This window comes from Emydura macquarii, unplaced genomic scaffold, assembly GCF_026122565.2.
Source record: "Emydura macquarii macquarii isolate MOO-44397 ecotype Brisbane River unplaced genomic scaffold, CSIRO-AGI_Emac_v2 contig_3348, whole genome shotgun sequence".
Taxonomy (NCBI): domain Eukaryota; kingdom Metazoa; phylum Chordata; order Testudines; family Chelidae; genus Emydura; species Emydura macquarii.
The window spans coordinates 6583505-6606262 of record NW_027133485.1 but is presented as its reverse complement, the minus strand read 5'-3'; the positions used below and the strand labels follow the sequence as shown (position 1 = coordinate 6606262).

Below are 22758 nucleotides of genomic sequence, written 5' to 3'. Positions count from 1 at the left end.
AAACTATTCCATATTAATGTGAGAAAACATTTGCTAGCAAAACAGAGGAAGGGGATGGAAACAGGGTTACCGTACACCTATATGAGCTAATTCCAGCCTTAATTTAAGGTGGGTGAAAAGGGAATCTAATAAACCAGTGAAGGAAATGTGTGGCATTTCACAGATTCTAAGACAACCAAAAACATAAATGTCTAAACGACTGAAAATTAGCCTGAAGTGGAGCTGTATAACTGGATTGCGGGCAAACCTGCAGTTAGAGGGCCAGAGATCTTTGTATGAAGAGCTGTTTGATTTTCTAATTCAGCCATGTTTTAAACACGCAGCTTTTGTGGTACCTCGAAAATTCAGGCGTATCTTTTCCTGGTGTGATCATTCTTAAATCATCACCTCAGTGTCTCTATTACTTAAAAACACAGCTGAATAGTTATTCTCTTGATATGTCCAATTTCAGCTCTATAAAACTAATGTGCCTCCCTAGAGAAAGATTGTGCTGTAGCCTAACCAATAAACTCTCCAACCTTCCACCCAAATGATTCACCCGATTACTGACCTTCACCAGCATTACTCTAGCCCATCAATCCACCCCCCGCTCAATCCTAGCTAGTAAATTACCACCTTCCTCTCCTACGTGATCAATGATTTGTCCTACTCCAGCAAATGAATGAATATCACCCCAACATACCAATTAGTTGTTCCACTTCACTCACCACCTCTATTCAAGAAGCAATTTCTTCTCCCCATTGCTCTAGACAATTAGTAAGATCTTGCCCATCCTTTCACCCAACAAACAAAAGTAGTGCATGCATATTGCACATACCTTTTGGACCTGCAGCTGTGCTGTTGTCTGGTCTTGCTCCAGACGGATTGGACCAAGTGCCATCAATTTCCGTTTGGTCTCAGCAACCCATGCTAATTCTGCATCAGCAGCTTGCTCGTACTAGCGGATAGGGAGAGGAGACCGAGCGCAACAAGTTAGCGACACACAGAGCAAGGACAGCATTTACACAGATGCACAAACCAACAGGACACAGCAACGGCGACTCGCACACACTCTGAAGCACGGACAAGGGTCTCATAGATGCATATCTCCACAGTACAGAAAACAAGATGGATTCACAACCAGAACAAGGGAAACACACAACAACATGCAAAGGTGATAGGCACAGATAAAGCAGGCCTGACAATGCAAGTAGCAAGGACAAAGCAACCCAAAGGAAGAAACAGCCAGACAATGAACTGCAACTACCTCACGCAGCCCCCCACACACAAAGAATGGCATGGAAAAACAACATAACCTTAATGTCAACATTCACCAGCAGGTCTTATTCCACATTTGATTTGAGGAAAATTACCATGCAATTGTGCTCTGAGTAATGTGGCAATAATTTTCAAGAATACCAAGGTAACATTTCCACAACAGGATTCCTATGACTAGGTTTAGCAGAATTCACTTCTTTAAAATATAATGTTGATTGATAATATCGATGTTTATTTTTAAGCAATTATGGGGGTGGGGGTCAGGCAATTATTTAATGACAGTGGAAGCTGAGATGCAAAAAGTTAAAGATTTAAAACTGTTAAAACACAAACTGTCAGCATCAAGTAAACAGCCTGAAATCTATCTGATAAATTCTAAGGCAGAATTTTCCTTCCTTTGCTTATCTTAAATTTTGATAAGCATCGACGGAAATGTTGTTTTTCGTCAGTTTGTGCGTAGGGTGAAATTGAAGTTTCCTGGCATTTACCAATAAAAAAATCTAATCCTTCCATGCTCTTTTTACAAGGTGAAAGTGAAGCGACAAGCTACATTTCCCCCCCTTTTAACAAACATTTAAAGAGACAGTACCCTTTTCTGCAAGAGAATAAAAACAGCCCTGGCTTTTATACACAGGACTCATACGAAAAAGGCCAACAGTTGAAAGAGCTAAACAGACACACACATATCTGAATTCTCATGAGATTTAAAACGCACATTATCAACTTTGCTAACCATAGACCGAAATTGTGGTCAGCATCGTCCATTACACGCTGGGTGTTAGACTAATAGCGGCCATCAGTTGAGCAGATGAATACATCATTGCCTGGAAGAGGGTACTGGTTTCTTTAGCAAGTTTTAAAGCACAGAGCAGCACTATAGCTAGCGAGCTCCTTAAAAGGAGGACAGCTCCTTTCTGTCCACTGGGAGGGAGACCTCTCTTTCCCACAACAGTTTTGTTTGGGTGAGTTCTGCTTGTGCTCAACACCACTGGCAAAAATCTTAGCTACTCACTACACTCCTCAACGCCCAGTCCGGAGAGAATAAGATTTTAAGAAAATTCGTATTCTGCAATAAATCCACGGGCTATCGGAACTGTGGATTCCATTTCTGGGCCTGAGAGTCACCTGTCACCAGTTTTAGACACGATCCGCAAGTGCTGCAACCCAAAAGCCAGCAGCACTAAAGGAATACAGAACTTCTCTAAGAGGCACCGAACCATCTATTCATCAAAGCCATTCTGAAGTCAGACTGTTCAGAAACCAGTTAGACTCTGTCCCCAGTTCTGTCACCCAAACTCCCAAGTCTAGTCATTTCTCTGCACTGGTTTGTGCTTCCCCGCCATGCAATTCTCACTTCTGCAGCTACCGTTATGCTGCTGCTTAGGCTGAAGCAGTGGTGAGTCAGCTGGCATGCAGCCCCGGCCAAACCCTCTCCCGATCTTGGCACAAGAGCTGCTAAGATTACCTGTTGTGACCTTTGTATAGCAGCATCGATTTCTTCCACTCGCTGTCTGATAGTGTCACTGACCAGCTTGTACTGCTCATTGGTATCCGAGACGAGTTTATCCAGCCCTTCACGAACTCGCCACGGCACCAGTTCCAAGAGGGCTCGGCTCACCTCATTCACAGTATCCAGAACAAGCCTGTGCTCCATAACTTCCTTCTTAAGCTCCTGAGGAAGACACATAGCGAGAGCAGAGATAGTGCATCTCTGTTAACATCATCTGGACATCGTTGGCAAGGGGCCATTCCTGCATCTGAGTCATTCATGGTCCCGTGGCCAAGTTCCCTTCATTCTTTTCACCGGTACAAGATCCCCAGTGGAGCAGTTAATGGTTGTCTTTTCGCAGGAATGCCCCTTTACCAGGTGCTGTTTGAACTCACAGGGGGGAAGGAGGGTCAGGTAGCATCAGTAAGAATGCAGGTACGTGCAACAGCTAGGTGCACATCCTGCTGGGTCCGAGGAATCAGAAAGGGCTTTTTCACCTTTTTGTAAATGAACATTATCAGCTAAACGAAAGTGCCACCCAACCCAGCCATCACAGAACGGCTGATTTCCTGTAGCCTCACAGCAGACATGGGTCTTGAGGAGCAACTACAGATTAGTTCAAGGGGGTATGCTACATGTGAGAGAGGGAGCACAGAGGTGTCTGCGGGAGAAATGAACAAATGGATCGCTCACGGCTGGCATACTTGGCGGGAAACTGGCAGGGACGACATGATAAGAGATGAGCAAATGAGCATGGAGGGACGTTATGAAGGACATTGAAGGCAAGGACTAGTAGCTTGAATGATGGGGTGGAAACTGGGGAGTCAGGCAGTAAGAAGGATTTGAAGTAGGGGCAGTAGGATTACTGTGAGGGCAGGGAAGCTGACCTTAACAGCGGCATTTTACATGGAGGGGAGGGGAGGGGAGCGATGTGGGTGCTAGAGAGGCTGGGAATGAGGAGGTTACAGGCAGTGTGTTATCGTCTGCTTTTGTGAATATATTTTAAATGCATTAACTGATCTTTAACTGGGCTTTGAGACTTCTCACTTGCAGCGTCCCACAAGCAGAAAAAGGATGGTGCCTCGTTCGCTCCTCAAAGCAAGATGCTGTTGTTGTTATTTGTATTACTGCAGTACCTAGAGCCCTAGTCATGAACCAAACCAATATTTTCCCCTTCATTATCCCCCGCTTCTAGGCATTACGCTGGAAGAGCAAATTCTGTCACATGCTTTACATTACATCCTCTCCAGTTCTGTCCATGCAGTGCACAAGCTCCCACATCTTACTGGCTGTGGAGCATTCCCTCGTAAAGATTCACCCCAGCTTTTGCCACTGTGCTCCGTATTTTGAAAGCTCTGACCTTCTGCCTCTGCTGGAATTGGGGTATCTGCTCTCCAACGGGCGACTGCCCCCCACTGGACATCAGCTCCTCCTCCACGGTACTCATCCAGCTGCTCAGTTCCTCATGTGTCGACTGGAACTTGGTGGCCAGCTGTCGAGCCTGCTCTAACGTCCTGAGAGCCTTCGAGCTAGTGGCTGTGATGTCCGCGTAACGCGTCTTGATGCCATCCAGCTTCTCCTGGATCAGCAGCACCTCTTCCCCTGTGAGATGGAGACACAGTTAGTTATGCTGGTCCAAAGGTGTTTGGTTTTTTAAGCAGCCTGTTTTCCTGCTCTCCATTTTAAATGGCTACTTTCTGAAGCCCTTTTTGTCAAGTGAATGCAAGCAAGAAGCCATTTTCACAACCACTGCAGCTGATATTTTCCATCCAGCCGGGGAAAATTCCTCCTTCTTCCCACAATGGAAGTGAAACCTGCAATGAAGTCTTTTTTTGCTTGAGGTTACAATAAAACCCCGAAGCCACCAGTGCTTTGTTCTCGACTACTGCGTGATATCTCTGAGAAAGACCAAGCCATTTCTGAGAGGACAGGAAACTGAGAAGCTGGTTTTTGGTTACATCAACTTTTCTAGAACATTTGTTCATAGTGCAGACTACATCTTAGTAAACAGACTGCCTCCTCCCACTCAGGAACGAATGACATCCGCATGGCAACTGCAGCAATTGCTTGGATGGTAAGTAATATTAGGAAAGTAGTTGGTGTATTTTTAGCTTCTTTTAATGTGATTTAGCAGCTGGAAAGAAGGAAAAGAACCTGTGCGTGGGTTGCAAGCCAGGTCTGTGCAGACCACCAAAAAGTGAACCCCACAGACCTCTGTTTGGGAACCTCTGCTCTACAGTAGTCTGCATGTTTAAGGAGAGGGCCACCTACTATTCTGTTTGTACAGCGCCTAGCACAACGGGTTAGCACTTAGGCACTACCATAGTAAACACGTTAAATACAAACTCAGGGCCTACTACACAGAAAGAATGCGTGTGTGGATACATCATCTAGCTCTGAAGCATCTCAGGAGAACCCAAGATCAACAGCCTACTCTGAAGAAATTATTGCAGTCAGTAACAACCCCGCCTCTCAACTAGTCCAAAGCTTGGCTGAGGGGAAGTGCCTTTGTCAGCTCAAGCGTTGCAATCGGTTCAGCTCTTCCGATACCTGTCGTTTGTTTCAGAAGAGCTTGCCCATTTTTAATGGCTTGGTCCACATTCTTCTTTCTGTTCACAATGTCCTCGTTCAGGGCCTAAATGGAAAGAACCAACAGCAGTTACCATCTCCAGGAAGGGACTTGTCAGCTCTGCAGGTGATCAAGTGCAGGAGAGAAAGGAGACTGACCTCAGAGAAAGCGCAACTTTCTCTTTATTCCCGATAGATTGGAACCAGGTATGCTGCATGTCCCTTCTGCTCCCCCACCCATGTCCCTTCTGCTCCCCCACCACTACACTTCCCTGGAAGGCTAAAGGTCTTGTAACTCAGGGCTTAGCACAGTTCTTTACCACCCCCAGCCTTTGGATCTGTATTAATGAAGAATCCACTCTTGAATTAGAAATTGACCAAATTTACTGTTCAAAGATGGTCTGTGCCTAAAAATTTATACTGGCACAGGTACGTTGGTCAGGAGTGTGAAAAAACCACACACCCCTAGTGACATAGTCATGCTGACAAAACCCCTATTGTAGATGCAGTTATGCCAAATGATGAGTGCTTCTGTTAGCACAGGTAACGTAATTCAGGGAGGTGATATTCCTTCCCAGCATATGCTGCATCTGCACTAGAGGGCTATGCTGACATGGACTATGTCTACTCTACAGAGTCTATGTCTGAAAGGAAACAGACCCTGCCTCTCAGAAGAGGTGATCAATGCTGGGATACAGCATGTTGCCTGGCTCTTTAAATTGACTTATTCCAGGAAGCAAAACTGGAAGTGCTAAAGAAAAATTGTGGCTGGTCTTGTTTCCACAGTCCAGGAGTTGGATGAATAATTGACAGTCTCTGGGACACCAGGACACCTTTTTGTTTGTTTTGAAAGGGGGCAGGAGAGTTGTTTTTAATACATGAAATAAGTTGTTTTTCCCTGCAACTCTAGAAAAGAGAGACCTGTTGTGATGTTGGTTAAAGTAAAACAGAAACCAAAAATGGATCAAACCAGTTGATATATAACTAACTAAATAAATGAATGAATGAATGAATGAATAAATAAATAATGGAAGAACGAAAAATGGCAATACCAGCTGGTCAGCATGCTGCTTTTGCAGGACGTCCCGTTTGTAATCCTTTACGAATACCAAGCTGAGCTTGTCCTCAACCTCGGCCAGCCAGTTGAGCACTTCCACCTCATCCTCCCCAAAGAGCCTAGCGTTGGACAAGGCCTGATCAAGCAGGGCTGCCTTCCGGCAGCACCGATCTTGAATCTCGCTGTACCGGGCCTGCAGCAAGTCTAGCTTCTCTGTCAGCAAGACCTGTTCAGCTACGCAACTCAGGGAGGTGAGAGACTGGCCGACACTGACTGCCTGATTCACGTCAGTTGCACGACTCTCTATGTCTTCCTTTAGTGCCTGAAAATCCAGGGTGACAAAACGGACAACAGAAACAAATGAAATAAAAATAAATGAAATAAAATGGAAAAAAACTAAAAGAATGAATTTAACTCATGATCAAACAAAGTAAAGAAAATACCCACCAAGAAAGGGCACAAACTATAACAAATAAAAGGTTTAAGTTGGTTGCCAAGAGTAACAGACACAAAACAATTACATATGGCCAGAAGCAAACAATGGGCCAGCAATGTCATGATTTCCGTTCTCTTTATTTCAAAACCCTGTGATAACTTTCTCCATCACCTCGCAGACAGCTTTTTGCACATGTACGTGTAACGATGGCAGACACGCCTTCCCTCGACAGTTCTGTGTTTGCATGGGGACCATTTCCTACCTTGTGACGGCTGATCTGCTGCTGGATTTTAGCTGTCTGAGTACCAATGGGCTCAGAATTTGCCAGTTTCTTCTCCGTCAAAGACAGCCAGTCTGAAATAGGTTCAGTGGTTTCATGGAATTGTTTAGCCAGAACGAGGATATCTTCCAGTTGTTTTTGCCTATATCAAGATAACAACAAAGCTGCTAATTAGGCATTTTTTTAAAATCTGGAAAGTTAAGCAATTTAACGTTTGAGTGCCACCTTAACCATAAAAATTGTGTTACATTATGAAGCTTTAACATGCTGCAAAGACTAAAAGCTTGAGTGCAAATGCCTTTAAACAAAGCATTAGAAAGAAGTAACAGAAACACCTCTCTTCAATCCAGGAACAGCATCTTGTCAGGCAAACTGGAAATGCAAACACACATATCCCACAGAAAATGCAGAATAAGGCCCTTTTCACAGATGTTGTATAAGGGTCCAAGGCAACTCCCACTGAAGTCAATAAAAAAGGCTTCTGTTATACACCGTTCGATCTTCTCCCATCAACAGCATTATCATAGGAATCCCCCGAAAGGATATGGGGCATTGCTAAAATCCTTGAATTTCAGGTTTGTAAGGACCATTTGGTGCTGGGGAAAGGTTCCAGACTGACAGTCCTTGAGACCACAGCCCATCTATTCAATTGGAATTTAAAATCCTGCAAACTGAAGTTGGGGATGGCTCTACACATCATTATACTAGACCATGCAGCAAACTGCATCTTGTAAATGAGATTCATGCAGCAGAAAGGTGCAAACAGTACCCTGGAGTTGAAGCTGAAAGTCAAACTAGGAGGAATAAAAATAAACACACCCTGTGAAGAGAATTAATTTCATCTAAGCATCTCCACAGCATTATAAAGCTGTGCCATCTGTTTCACCCTCACAACACACATTTTGGTTTCACTGTTTTCTGCTTGATACTAGCTGCTTCCAAGATATTCCAGTAAAGGAATCTCACTGCACTTCCCAAGTGTTGCGATCTGATGATTACGAACAGCGCACAGCAATGTCCAGTGGCCTAACACCAAGCACAAAGTGCTGTTCTAGCAGGAACTACACTAAACATCAGTTAAACAGACTGCAGGCAGATGACCAACCAACGCATACCGAAAACAGTTTGAAACACACACACAAATGCATCCATCAGTGAGAAACCAGCTTGTAAGTGTACAGTGTAATACAAACTTAAACAGCAATAAGCTGGTCTCTGTCCAAAGTACATAAGACAGAGAGCTCTGTAAACTACTCCAAAATACCAATCATTAAGAGATACGGGAGAAATTGCCACTATACTTTGCCAATGTGCCAATATCATGATGAAACAGATCACTGTAAGATGGGTAGGCACAGACTTTGCCTTACACTGCTTATTACATGGGTTTGCAATGAAGGAGGCCATCCCAGCAAAATGCTAGTTTGTAAGGCTAGAAGTGACCATTGTGATCATCTAGTCTAGTGCTGAAAAGAAATTCAAAAGCTTTCCAGTGACAATATGTTTCATGCTTGTTCTTCAACCTTCAATATACAGCATATTCTAACAGACACAATGGGGCAGAGAACATGTCTCTTGCTGGACACAGAGGAATTTGTCCCCTTTCAAAGCGGAGGCAAAAAGAAGTCTCTTCCCACTTCTCTTTCTTACCTGGCTGCTGCTTTGCCAAGCAGCCCTGCCCATCTGTTTTCAAGACTCTCCAGCTGGCAGACAATCTTCTCGCGGTCCATAGGCTCGGCTGACTGCGCGATCCTTCCGCCCTCTGCCTGAATCATCTCCACAGTGGCCTTCCGATCATCCAAAAGCCGCTGGAGCAGCTTTGGCATAAACATTAAAACAAAGAGGGATAAAAGTTACCAAATTGAGTCAGCAGAGCTGCTTCTGCCCCCAAACATACTAACCCTCTAATTGTGTCTGAAAACCATTAATAAACCCTGGGCTGTGTCCAAACCCAGCTGAGCAAATCAACAATGAGATTTTCTTCCTCCCAAACTCAAAAGACAATAAAAATGCCTCAAACAAATGCAAAACATTTGATTCAACAGAGAAACTTGAAACCTGCACCTCAAATGGCAAGCATTAGGTTTTAACATTCGCTCGAATCTCTATTTAAAAATATCTCCGTGTACGTGATGTTTTGTTTCTTTTAAACTATGTTTTACCATTAACAACATGTATGAGCCCTCCATACATTAACAAGTCTTATTCATAACCTGTGCAGGTTACCTAAAGAACAATTTGTGTTTGGCCAACCCTCTCCTCTGAGTTTTTATTTTGTTCGGTGTCTGAAACTGAAATCATACACTACAAAATCTATTTGATCCTGATATAAAATAGCCATCAGCATGAGCAAAACCAAATAGGCTGTAGCTGAAGAAAAATAAACAGGCAGCTAATTTCAAGCCAGCATGATAGCAAAATACTACTGGAGCTGCAGAATCAGATGCTTGTCTTGTATGTAACACTCATTATTAGCCTGCTAGGATGGCAGGTATGGGTAACAAGACCAGAAACCATACAGTTCCGTGGTAGGCTATGAGAAAGTCATAGCTGCAGAATGATTGCCATAAACTAGTGGATTTACATGAAATCACAGTTCCCATTTATCTTTTTAAAATGATCAAAATGGAGTAAGGACGCTTGTTCTGCTGCTAGCTGTGCTCTGCACTGGTGGCTTCTACGTCCTTCCCTCCCGGACACTGCTCAGCGTTCACCGTCTCCAGCTCACTCACCTTCTGTTCTTGGATCTGAGCTTTTACCACTTTGTATTCAGCCGAGGGAGGTTTCTGATTGGAGATGAGCTCCTCGGTGTCTGCCAGCCAACTGAGCAATGGCTCCAAAGCATCTTGAAACTTCCCACAATGCAACAGGGCCTCTTGTAGCTGGGCGATTCTCTGTGCCACCTACATTACACACACACATCACTAGAGGCACAGTGTTCTCAAGTTACGATAGGCGACAATAGCAACGTTTCATTTTCTATGGCACTGTTACAGTCAATGGCTCTGCTTAACTATAGACGCTGTTCCCTTTATGCCAGCTGACTCACCTGCCCCAAGACAATGGCTTACTACCCCCTCCGTCAAGCAAGGAAGTCTCACCTCTGCTGTGGTGCTTACCTTTTTGTTGAGCGTGTTCCAGCGGGTGTTGATCTCCTCCATGTCATGTTCCAAGCCTTGTACATCGCAATTTTTTCCTGCACTCTGGATGAGTCCCTGGCCCAGTCCATTTACTTGCTGCAGTTTCACCTGAATGGGATCCACTTGGTCCTTCTGAAACATCTGAACAAGAAGGGGTAATCAATTTATAACCTTCAGTTCTCTGACGCAGCACAGCCCCATCTGCTAACGGACACACTTTCGACTATAGTTCCCGGCCTCCTTCAGACAGCAAGCAGAACATTTTCCTTCTGCTTCTTCTGCTGCAGTTATTTTTAGGAGTTTTGTTGGCTTGTTTAAACCTCTCATCTGCCCATATCCAGTATAATGAGCACTTCACGTATCTACTGGGCTCAGGCATAGTTTATGTCTTAGATGCAGCCATATATGCTGTAAATCCCATGGAAAAAGCCCCATCTAGACAGCCAATTGTGATTTACACCAAGACCAAGTCAGATGCTCAATAACAGAAATCAAAGCAAATCCTATAGTGGTGGTGTTGAATTGGGATGCTCTATACACATACAGGAGTTTTGTTAAACGATTGAAACTTTAGACACTGGGAAACATACTGCATTTGTAAAGACAAAGGGAACAAGACAAAGGCAATGGAAGATGAATGTGTTAGCTGCTTATCTGAGATCATGCCAGGTAGTTGGCACAATCCCAGTCTGCAAAAAGCATTCGCACCAAAAAAGGGGTTTTGGAAATAAGGACAGAACCTTGCGTTGGGAGGAAATACGGCAGAGAAAAGTCCGTTTTCGTGAAGGAGATAAATGCTCTTATCAAAGCTTCAAATCTCCTGTAATTAGCTGATGACAAGCCAGACCCTAGCAGTCTGTATTCATTTCCTTTCCTCCACAATAGTGTCATTCAGCCTCAGTGAGACAAGGCAGCCAACCAAGGCCACATTGTGCAGGAAACACTGGAACATGAAAAGCAAATTCTGAGCAAAATCCAAGAGGTAGAACCAGCTCTGCTTCAACATCATGAATAATACAATCCAAAACGGGGGATTGTTTATACTTCGGCTTTGTGCTGCCAGCTAGCACAGATCACAGGTCAAACTGACAAACAGAAGAACAGGAAAGATTTTAGTGCTCTCTCCCAACTCACAACAGTGTCCCTCGGAAGGCAGCAAGAGATAAATAGAGTCAACCTTTCTCATTCTTTTTCAAGTAGGCTTGGAAAAAAACCATGTAACTAAGGATATGGAAATTGACAAAATCTCAACATTTCATTTCAGATAGACTTGTGCCAAAAACTCCTGAGAAGCAAGTACTCGAGTAAGGTTTGGAAAAGGTCTCTGGTATCAGACAATTGCTTTATCTCTGAAGGGATGGAAGTCAGTAACACTCTGCCTGGGAAAGACAGCCTGCCTTCCTTCCTTTGCTTTGCCCCATTTTCAAAGAAAAATCTTTTCCTCCCCACCGAAGTTCTGCAACTTGTCTGCATAGTGGGACTATGCCAAGAGTATTAACTCAAGAGTGCTGGAAGACACTGTCCAGAGCTATACGCTAGTGCAGAATTATTCTATGGTTATAAGAAGTGATGGTGACATGAAATAGCTAATTCTCCAAACACTTCTGTTATTGCTCTTATATGGAGCTGGCCGCTTAAGGCAGTCAAACACATGAGAGGAGCAGACTGATAAGGCATGCAAATATTTGACTGGCACACAGTGCCTCTTCCAACGCACTCAGACCTAAGCCTTAAATATAAAACTTGACTTTTAAAAAAAACCCAAAAAACTAGAAGCTTTAAAACATTTTTTTTTTGCAGGATCCAAATGCACAGGCCCCTGACACCCAACAATGAATAACTGCAATGTGTGGAAGTACAATCCAGAAACCAAAGCCCATTTTACAGGGACCACTGAAAACGTAATCACATGTATAATTACATTAAAAGTAAATACTTATAACATATTTATTCTTCAGAGCCAATATGCACAAACAAGACTCCAACATTTTAGTTCATTAACCTTCACTGGGATTCAACTTTGAAACAAATATTTAATGTGCAATCTATCTTTTACATAGAAAAATGTGACGAGTGAAGTTTCTGAAAAGCTATATTTGGTGAATTGCATGGACTGACATTCTTGACTAAAGGAACTGGATCTGCTCAGGTACCTCCCTCTCATTTTGAGAACCAAAGACTCTCTTTACATTCTATTTTGTTCCTATCATGGATGACTGCATCCTGTGATCTCACTCCACTTCTTAACCCCTTGATTGCTGAACACAAACACAGCCCTCATTTGGTGATTTTCTGTAGAAGTACCCGCACTCCATTGGAACAAACATGTCAAAAGGAACAAATGAGGTTGTGTGCTGCAACAGTGGAAATACATTTTTGCTTCATGCACCTGGTATGTTAGACGTAACTCAGTTGGTTAATATGAAGACATTCATGTTACAAGGCATTTTCCTGATGCAAATCTAAGGCTCAAGGCCTCACTGACTCCAAAGGGTTAATAACTAGAAACATTTAATATAAAACACAGTCCCAAAAGAGAGACAACAATGAAATTGAAGCAGTAAATCCCAGATAATAGCCACATAAAGTCAGTATCTTGATGTCTCTTTTTCTTTCCTAATTTACTGACTGGAACTTGGTTCGGCAACAAAGACTGCACTTTAACCGAAAACTCAGTTTAAACTTCCAGAGGGGTAGCCGTGTTAGTCTGTATACAGCAAAAACAAGGAGAGTCCTGTAGCACCTTAAAGACTAACAAATACAGGACTCTCATTTTTTCAGTATAAACTGATTGCTCTCTCACTGGGGTTCCCTCCATTTCAAAGCAGTTCTCTGACAAGGAGGTGTCGGTGGATTTTTTTAAATGAATGGCTTAGCACAAAGACTGAGTAATTGCCACTGAATCAGGTTTATGTGCTGAGCAATTGATGATGTCATCTCAATGACTGTTTTTCTAACCTAAATGGCTGGTAAATTAGGGTTCAGATATGGGAATATCAGGCATTAAATAAAAAATTGATAACCTTTATAGCACTTTAAAACGAAAGTTGTTAGTAAAATACCGAAAAGAATTTGACTCACTTTTCTCCTGATATTTTCTGATATTTCAGAATATCTTTACATCTCTGTGCATTTAAGAAAGCCTTAAATGAGTGGCTATTGTATAGTATATATGCATTGTTTGCACTCAATTTGCTTTACAGATTCCCTTTACTAACAGAATTTTGTATTTGAAATGGTGCATTTACTCTGGCTAGAAAAACCTTTCCATAGTTTACTTTTGAGTAAGCGTAACGTATTTTAATAAGTCAATCACTTGAAAGGTTTAGGGAAAGAATTTTTGTAATCTAAAAATGGTCATATTTCCCCCAAAGCATTTGTCTACAAAATTTAACTCTTTTTAATTGGGAAAAGACCTACCTCCAGGTTTCTATTACAGAAAATGGATTTGGAAGAGGGGACAATTAGTGCAGTTTGTACCCCACAAACAGTGTCAGCAAACCATCAGCTAGGTAGGACTTTTTCTCCCCTCACACTCCCAAATGAAGGGATTTCCCATCTGACACACAGTGGGTAAGTAACGGAGTAACAAATACCTCATTATCTGGAACTAATCCATCCGTTGTAGCAGGAGGCCCTTCTGCAACAAGAGTGGTGATCGGAGGCCCTTTTGTGTCAGTCATTGCGGTGGCCCAGGCTTCCACTCCAGATGCTGTGGAAGAGAGTTCTTTTGCTTGGAGGTGAGAGAGAAGAGGAGGATCTTCCATTCCTGACACAGGTGCAGGAATCATTTGCATGCTGTGCTCTGAGGCACATGATGCTCTAAGTCCCTGGCCAGAGGCAAGGGGCTCCTCCAGTCCAGGTGATGCAGCAGCAAGCGCCTCCATGCTGGATGGCAAGGCCATGGTAAGCACTTCCATCCCTTGTAGAAGTGCAGCACGCTCTTTTGTGCTGGAAATTGCAGCAGTGTTACATTTTTCTGGTCTGGATGCTGTAAGGACAAGAAACCCTTCCATAGCTGGTGTGTCAGTGGGGAGCACCTCCACACTGGGTGCCAGGGCAATGGTAGCATGCTGCTCAGTATCTGGCACTGCTATTACAGGCTCCTCCGCAGCTGGTGGTGCGGCGTCGGGGACAGGCTGCTCCGCAGCTGGCAAAGCAGGAAGGAGCTCCTCTGTGCTGGCTGGAATGGTGGTGGCTATACTAAATGGAGCAGTGGTGGCTGCAAGTTCCTCCTCAGTGGTTGTGACCGTGGAAGCACACTCCTCTGCGCTGGATTGTGCAGTGTGCACACGTTCCACACAAACTGGAGCGAGAGGATTCCCACACACAACCTGGACACCAGCTGCGCAACTTATTAACTTATCTTCCCAGCTGTGTTCAAACAGCCAGTCCAGGTCTCCTGGTTCCCAGATATCTGCCTCCGTTGCGGAAACATCCTGCATTACCCGTCCAACCATTTTTGGCACATCCCCCTGAATAACATGGGCACTTGTGAACTCTTCACCATGAGTAATCCCTTCCACATGCAGCAGCTGACCCAGAGACCCTGTTTCCTCTGAATTCAGGTCCTCAGTGATCTCTGTGGACTTCACCTGCTCCGCAGAGTCCTGCTCAGATACAGAATCACTTTGCAAAGGTGCTTGAGAAAAACAATGAGCGTCTAAACTTTCAGTTTCATGAATTTGGCCCTCAGACCTATCGCTCTCTTTGTCCAAGTCTGTGACTTCATCCTCAGAGGCCAGTTCTGAGACACCCCAGTCTGAGAATCCAGTCCTTTCAGACAGAGGATGATCACTCTTTTCAGAGCTGTTAGCCCCCTCAGCACCCGTCTCATCCTTCAGCAAGTAAAAATCCTGCTGGGAGTCTAGTTCCTCAGCACTTGTGTCAGGAAGTAATTGCTGACCGTGGGATGAATGGCTTGGGGACACTCTTCTTGTATACTGTTCAGAGGTCCTCTCCATTTTACCATGAGTTACATAGGCTTGATCTTCCTGGGGCATTAACAAACAACCACAGGGATGAGGAAATATTCCTTCGCAACAGGACACTTCAACTGTATTTGCCTCAAGAGACACTGTCGCTTCACAGCTCAATAATGCTCCTGCTACACAATCTTCCATCGGCTCTCGATCTGTCAGCAGGTCAGTTTCATATTCTTTTGAATCCTCTAGCTGACTTATTGGAAACAGTTGTTGTGGCGACATGGTCTCCTCTTCAACCCCAGGACTGGAAAACCCCACTTCTTCAGAGTCTGTCTGGGTTACAGCAGAGGCTTCCTTTTCAGAGTAAGGCTCCGTAGTGGGTTCTATTGTACTCACCACCTGAGAACTGCATGTGACATCAAAGTCCTCCAGATCTGAGACAATAGCAGAGTCTGCTGCACTGATTTCAAAAGGAGCTGTCTGCTGACAATCTTCTGTTGCAGCCTCTGCAAGTTTTTCTGAGTCTATTTGTGAGTCCAGCCCTTCTGAGCACATCCCAGAGACCTGACCTGCCAGATCCACTGAGGCGGCTCCATCTCCTTCTTCACTCAAACACTGCTTTTCTAGTTCAAGAAACATCTGCACAGAATCCGTGTCAGAGAACTGCTCTGGGACCACAGGACTGACACAGCGCTCTGAATTTGGAGTGAAGTCCTCAGCTTCATATTGAACTGTTATATCTTCAGTATCACACACATTAGTTGTAAAAGTGCCATTTAAATCCTGGTATGTTTCCTGGGGAAAAGAAGCTGAACTGCTATCACGCAGCTGTGAGTCATCACAGTGCACTGGATGGTTAGAGGTCCCCAGGACACCAGCAGAACTGTCTGCTGCCTCTATTGTCATTGCTGTAGCAGTTAATTGTTCTCTTTCTTCAGAAATATCTGCCAAGCAACAGTTTCTTTTCTCATCTGTCAATAGAACAGTCTTTCCTCCCTCTGACAGCATCTCCTCCTCCCACTCCTCCTCAGCCTCCATCATTATCCATCTTTCATCCTCCTCAAATCGCAGCTCAGACTCCGTTTTTTCTCTAAGGCTGGGGGTGATGAGAATATTCATTCCTGGATCCAGCAGCTCTTCACTTAGGCAGGGAGACAGGTCTACAGTTTCTACAGTGCAGTCTGCTTGGGTTGCTTCCAATGTTTCATGGTGCCTATCAAAAAGACTTCCCTTGATAACATTTCTCCTTGCTCTTGGCCATGTTGCACTTGACAGTTTCTGGTCCCGTGTGATAACCATCGACGTTGCAGGCATATCTTCTGGTTTTAGAAGGGGTTGGCATTCATCCTGGGAACAGTCATAGCAGTCTTCACTTAACTGTTTCGCCTCCTGAACTTCTGGAATGCCAGATGATTTGGAGACATGTTCCAAAGTTAGCGATTCTGACATAGGTTCCCTACGATCTGAGCTCTCAGCTAACATGACACTTGACTCCCTTTTTTCTTGTAAAGAAGAATTTGAAGCACCAGCTTCTGAGACCTCGCTCAAAGAGGCCTCAATCCTTTCTGCAAATTCAGGGAAGTTTGGTGGCATAAAAGATTTCCATGATCTCCTGTTTACATTCTCTTTTCTTTCTGGGTTTGGCCTTCTTCTGGGTGGAGCTGGTGCTGACTTTGAGACATCACTGCTGAGTTTCAATGCATCAAAAATTACTCTTTCATCTAACTTTTTACTTTCTGGTGCTCTTGATTCAAATACGTTGGATGCTCCTAAAGTCCCATTGCTAGATATAGTACTGGCATCCATCTTATCTATGGTGCTTTTGGAAGGCTGATTAAGTTTAGATCCCTGATCAATTTGTTCATTTATTCTCATAGTATCATATATAGACCTCTGGGGGACATAGCAGTCCTCTATATACCCATCCTCTTCCTCTCCTTTCCCCAGGCAAGTGTGATTCTGCCGTAAACAGTCTGGCCTGCTTAGTGGTTTGCCCATACTTCAATTCAGGAAGAAACAACCTCGTTAACTTTTTATCCACAACAAAAATAAATGCATTCTGTGGAAGTTAAAATCCCTTTCGATTTTAGACTGTAATCCGCAGAACAACTATGACACTGAAATTTGTATTCCACACAAGTCAAACGTCAATCCACACAGAAGCAAAATTTCCGTAGCAGCCAGGCTCCCACAAAGTCACACTCCACAGCCCATCCAGGAGTCCTGGTGGTCCCAAGCTGATAAACAGCACATCTCTTTAAAAAAAAAAAAAAAATCACTAGCCAAATAATTCCTTATAGGGTTTTATTTATTATTATAATGTTCCTTTCTCCGTGCAACTCTGTCAGCAAAAACCATCCGAGTATGACAGCTTCTATTCAATAAATACTCCCAATCATTATTTCCAACCGAAACTGCAGATGAGTTTGAAGCTGTTAATTTATACTGAGTGTGTCCTTTTTTAATAACAAAGGCAACGCTTCTCCAGTCTGGTCATGTATTGCAGCCCAGGCTCCTACAAATTCCTCTCATTTTCTTCCCAGCTCTAGTCCTGTAAAGTCCAGCTGGTCTGAATTAGCCTCTCCCTCCACAACTCTAGTGTTTTCATTTGAACTAAGCCTGTGAGCGGATATTCCTGCAAGTTTAAACACAGGAAGTTCTTCATTCAGGGCAAACTCTGAGTCTTCCTGTCTCAAAAACATGATGGAACTGCGGTTCCTTCTACCCAACCGGGCTGATCAAGCCATAAACTATCCCAATCAAAGAAAATGACAAAAACAGCTTCTCGGTGAAACATGCAGGCCAGGTTCCTTCATCCTCAGAAGTTTTGGGGGTTTGTTTGTTTTTTAACGCACCAAAAATGGAGAGGGCTCAGCAGATCTGCAAGGATTTCCCCAGTGAACAGCAATATTTGGGGGTTCCTCTCCTGGAAGAAGAGCGAAGAGCAGAGAGGCCGGAGGAGGGAGGGAGAAGGACTAACTTTCCCAGGCGCTGCCGGGAGCAGCCCATCGCTTTGTCAGTTTCCTCTCGGCTCCCGGGGAGATTCCCTCCGTTTTCGCCATGCTGCGTCCCCCCGGCCAGGCTCTGAAGAGGGAATCCCAGCTGCAGATCTACACAATCCCCTTCTCTGTCCCGGCTCGGGGGAGGAGGAGGAAGAAGAGGAAGGGAAGGGGGGGGGGGTCACGACTCTCTCCCGAGTGCAGGTGGCTGCTTTGGAGAGGAGGGAGGGGGGAGCAGCGGACGAGTCTCCAGGAAGTTAGTTTCCCTCCCTCCCTCTCTCTCGCCTTTTGTGTGGCTCGGCTCAGGCGGCTGGCGTGGCCGCGGCGGCCGGGCGGCTGCTGGGCGAGCCGGAAAGCGCCCCGCCTCCCGCTCTGCGAGCGCCCGGCCAGCAGCGCTGCTCCGTGGGATGCATGTCAAGCAGCCGCCGCCGCTGCTCTTCTCCTCCTCCGCCGCCTCCTCCTGCCGCCGCCGCCGGCTCTGCCTCTCCCGGGGCGAAGGCTGCAGCTGTCACCGGGGCCTTCGCGCACAAACTTCTTGCCGGGGGGAACAAAAGGCTGCGCGGGGCGGCCGGGGCTCGCCTCCTTCCCTCCGCTTCAGGCAGCGCCGGAATCCAGCCGCTGCTCCCGGGACACGCCGCGACCGGAGCCCGAGCGAAGCAGGCTGCCGCCCGCCCCGGCTGCCAACTCTCTCCGGCTCCGGCCGAGAGGCGGGGTGGCTGGAAAGGGGAGGGCGGGGAGCGGGTGGGAAGGACAGGCCGGGAGCAGGGGAGGGAAGGCGGGGACGCACACACACACACCCCCGCCCCCGCCGCGGGGAGGAGGGGTCGGCCCGGCGGGACCCAGAGCAGGCAAGGCGGGGAGCGGAGCCGAGCCGAGCCGAGCCGCCGCGCGTCCCGAGCATGGAGAGGGGGTGGCCGGCTGCGCGCCCCGGGGCTCGGCGCAGGACTGGTTCCTCCCCCCCCTCGGCGCGGCGCATCCAGGGGAAAGGCAGGAAGAAAGAAACGCGGCTCGATCAAGGCAAACCCCCCCGCCGCCGCTCAGGGCCCCCCCATTTCCAGCCTCTCCGCTCGTCGGGGCGCGCCCTGGGGGCCGATCGGGGACAGAAGGCGCCGCGCACCGGGCGGATTTAGCGCCACGCACCGGGCGGGGGAAAGGCCGGGCTCTGCCTCCCCTTCCCCATCCCCGGCCCTGCCTTGTCTCGGCTAGCTCCTCCTCTCGGGAGGAGGGGGCGCCACCGTGCCCGCAAATCCCCCGACAAAGAGAAGCAACGCCCTGTCTCTGCCTGGCCGGGGCTCCGGGATCCAGCCCCCCACCCCGCACCCCGGTGCCCAGGCCGGCTCCAGCGCGCCATGCACAGTGCGCCCGGCCGGCCCCCCCGCACACGCCGGGAGCTGGGGGAGGAAGGATTTCTTCCTCGCCCGTGGGGGCTGCCAGGGAAGCCTAGGACCGTGAATCCCGGAGCCATCCATCCATCCGTCGCACGGCTGCAGTTTCCCGCACCTCCTCCAGGTGCTTTGGGGCCTCGCCGTCCTGGCCTCAGGGGAACGTGTCCCCCCGCCAGCCCTGCAGACAACAGGCCAGGAGCCGCACAGACTGGGCCAGGACACGGCCCGGGGACCTAGGCTAAGTGCCTCCCTGGGACTGGTCTTGTCCTACTTCCCTTCTTGTCCTCCTAGCTCCAGCCTGACCCACTGCGCCCGGGGGGTAGTGCTTTGATTTTCAAAGTTGGGAGTACCCTTTGTTCCTGCTACAAGCAAAGCTGTTGTGCCCAGAGGTCGGTCGCACGCCTCCCCTCTCTCCCTAGACTATTTTTAAGGTTTAAAGTTGCTGACTGGTTGGATTTTTGCAGAAGAGGACAATTGGGTATTTAGTGCTCTCACAAGCGCCCTACATAATTTATTAGAAAAGGCCCTTGGGGAATCTTGCAACTTAGCTGTTCAATAACTGTGGTGATATCTTGGCATACCACCACAGAATGAAAAAAAATAATCTATCAGGTCATCTTCATTAAGAATAGGCTAATCAGACTATACTTTCCCATAATTATTAGTCACTTCAATACACAATTATAGTCATATTTTCATTTCAGATTACCCTAAGCTGCATTCCTTTGCCAGCACTACCAACTATTATTCCAAAAATGTGTGAAGTTTGTCAGGAATGGGTTTAGGCTGCTTAATCGTAAAAAAAAAATTCATTACGTAATACATTTTACAATTTTTTTCTTGGGACTATGGACTCCTGAGTTGGAGATCCACAGCGCCACAACCTTCACATCACATGTTGACCACATTTCTCCTTCTTTGTTCTCATTTTCAATTTAAAATGATTAAATGGGGCAAATTTAAAAAGTCCTCTGTCTGGTTGGGAAAGGGAGGTAAACAATGTGTGAATTACTAAGGAGGGGTGCTGCAAAGAGGAGGGTTCTGAGAAAGCTTCAACAAATCTCAGCAACATCCAACAACCTGGGATTTTAGAATTAGAAAATGGCCTAGAAATTAGAACATAGCACTACTACTAACGAGGGAGCACCAATGCTACTGCATGATATTTTATATAGGTCTGTCTATTGCCATCTACTTACTTCTCCCCATCACCATGATATCAGAGCTTCACAAACATTCACATTCTCGTAATGCCCTAGTGAGCAATACTCATTTTACAGATGAGAAACTGAAGCAAAAATTTTCACAAGTGCTGCATACCAGCTACTGAGATCAGACAGAGGGGGCAGGTGCTCAACTGAAAACATTTAGATTTGCCCAACGTCAGAGAGACAGCTTGTGGCAGAGTTGCTACTGCAAATTGAACTCAGTTCTCCAACCCCTGTACCTTGAGCATACCTTCAGCTTTCCACTTTGACTAAGCAAGTCCCACCCCCTCTTCTCTAGCAGACCAACATGTCTAACACTTGTCCTGGTCTCACAAGCAGAAGCCTATAAAGAAACCATACGTGAAGGTTAAATGACAATGAACACCAACTGCAAAAAGCATACTATAAAACCATCCTCAAAACCTTGTTTTCCTTCTGAAAAAGGAAAACACATTTTGCAAGGATAAGTTTTCCAACTTTATGAACATCAAAAAGTTGTTAAATTTCCTCTACTGTTTAGTTGAGTTGGGTAGAGAGGATAGAAGCCTTTGGGGAAAAACGTTATTTCCATGAATAAAACAGGTCAAAATATTCTGCGAGGAGGAAGGAGGAGACCTGGCAGCCAAACCATGTCTGGGACATATGCAGACAGACACCCTACTAAAATGGATGTTGCTGGAGATCTGAATTAATCGCCTGAGAGTGCCTTTAAGTAGCAGAATCTACCCGAGGCTGCACCTTACACTCAAAAATATCAACCCTCCAATTCAAACCTACAGACGATTAATATGGTTGGCACACATCCTATCCTATCCCCAGCCTGGCCTGCCAGCATTTTCTCTCACACACACATTCCAAGACCCTTCTAGCCCATCTCTGGCTCAACATACAAGCATAGATTTTACAGTTGAGGGAGAACAGGTCTTGGTTTACTTTAATAATTCAACACAGCTGAAACAACACAAGAAAGTCAGGCCCCACAGTTTCACCAATAAACCGCCTTCCCCGCCCCTCCACCTTCACTGTTCAAACTCTCTCTGTGTGGGACCGTTAAATGCTTTAGGGCCCCTTCTGCAGGAGGAATTTCAGGAATCCAGGCTGGGGGTGCTGAGGGTTTTTGTTCCATTATAAAGAATGATCTCGATGTGGAACTGCCAGCTTCAGAGCCAGAAATTCTTTTCCTATTTCCTCACCACGTCACGTGATGAGAGCAAGTCAGTCATCCTCCATCATATCCCCCATCTCGAAAACCATTACAAAATTAGGTTTGTGTTAAAGCAGATACAACCCACGGTAGTGGGCTTTCAACTGAGGTTCAAATATCTGGTCCTCAAGTCATCATCAGACGGATTAAGAAAAGACTCAAAAGCAAAGCCTGAGTGTGACGCAGCGGGAGCAATCTTGGAGTTGAAGAGTCCTAAGTGAGAGCCACACAGCATTTCCCAACTCAAATGGCCCTACTCCAACGTTATATTTGTTATGTGGTGTGTGAAGGGTCCTCTGTCTGAATTTTTGTCCTTTCAGATTTCTCTCAATGGCTGTGGTATGTGGAGACCTGCCAGCAGCAATCTTGGTCACTGAAATAAGCCTCTGATAGAGCTACCCCACAGCTCCAAACGTGTGTTCATTTCACAGCTAGCTGGGACCTACAGCCTGGTGTTTAAGGACAATGTAGAAGGGACAGACTGGCAGGAATCCTGAAATGTGATTTTGGTTTAATTAGCAATTCTGCTTTACCTGCCCCTTTTACCTGCAGGAACACACATCTTAGCCAATTACAAAATCAGTTTCCAGCCAGCAGATGAACAAGGAGTCTGTTATTTGTGAATTCCTAGAGAGGAATGAGATGCCAGCTCTCCTTTCAATAAGCCTACCCTCAAGAGAAGAGCCAGTTGGGTATATTAGCCTCTTCTGCCAGCTCCCTGATAAAAAGCCCAACAGGCCATTACTGCATCCTATCCAAAGTCATGCCAGCTCTCAGTATGACCGCATAGGGTGCTGATACACAGAGCAA

The 22758-nt window shown here is 45.8% G+C and overlaps 1 protein-coding gene across 16 annotated transcripts in view; it reads right to left on the bottom strand.

The window, feature by feature from the left end:
* MACF1 (microtubule actin crosslinking factor 1) overlaps positions 1 to 22758 on the bottom strand; it is a 222084-nt gene that overhangs the window by 36534 nt on the left and 162792 nt on the right. For all 16 annotated transcript variants that reach the window (XM_067533972.1, XM_067533965.1, XM_067533971.1 and 13 more), the window contains 9 exons: positions 10207 to 10368; positions 9820 to 9990; positions 8738 to 8904; positions 7070 to 7229; positions 6367 to 6693; positions 5297 to 5381; positions 4107 to 4348; positions 2723 to 2929; positions 818 to 937 (listed from right to left, as the gene is read on the bottom strand). In XM_067533972.1, the coding sequence (XP_067390073.1) occupies positions 818 to 937; positions 2723 to 2929; positions 4107 to 4348; positions 5297 to 5381; positions 6367 to 6693; positions 7070 to 7229; positions 8738 to 8904; positions 9820 to 9990; positions 10207 to 10368 (1641 nt within the window). The remainder of the gene's footprint in view (positions 1 to 817; positions 938 to 2722; positions 2930 to 4106; positions 4349 to 5296; positions 5382 to 6366; positions 6694 to 7069; positions 7230 to 8737; positions 8905 to 9819; positions 9991 to 10206; positions 10369 to 22758) is intronic.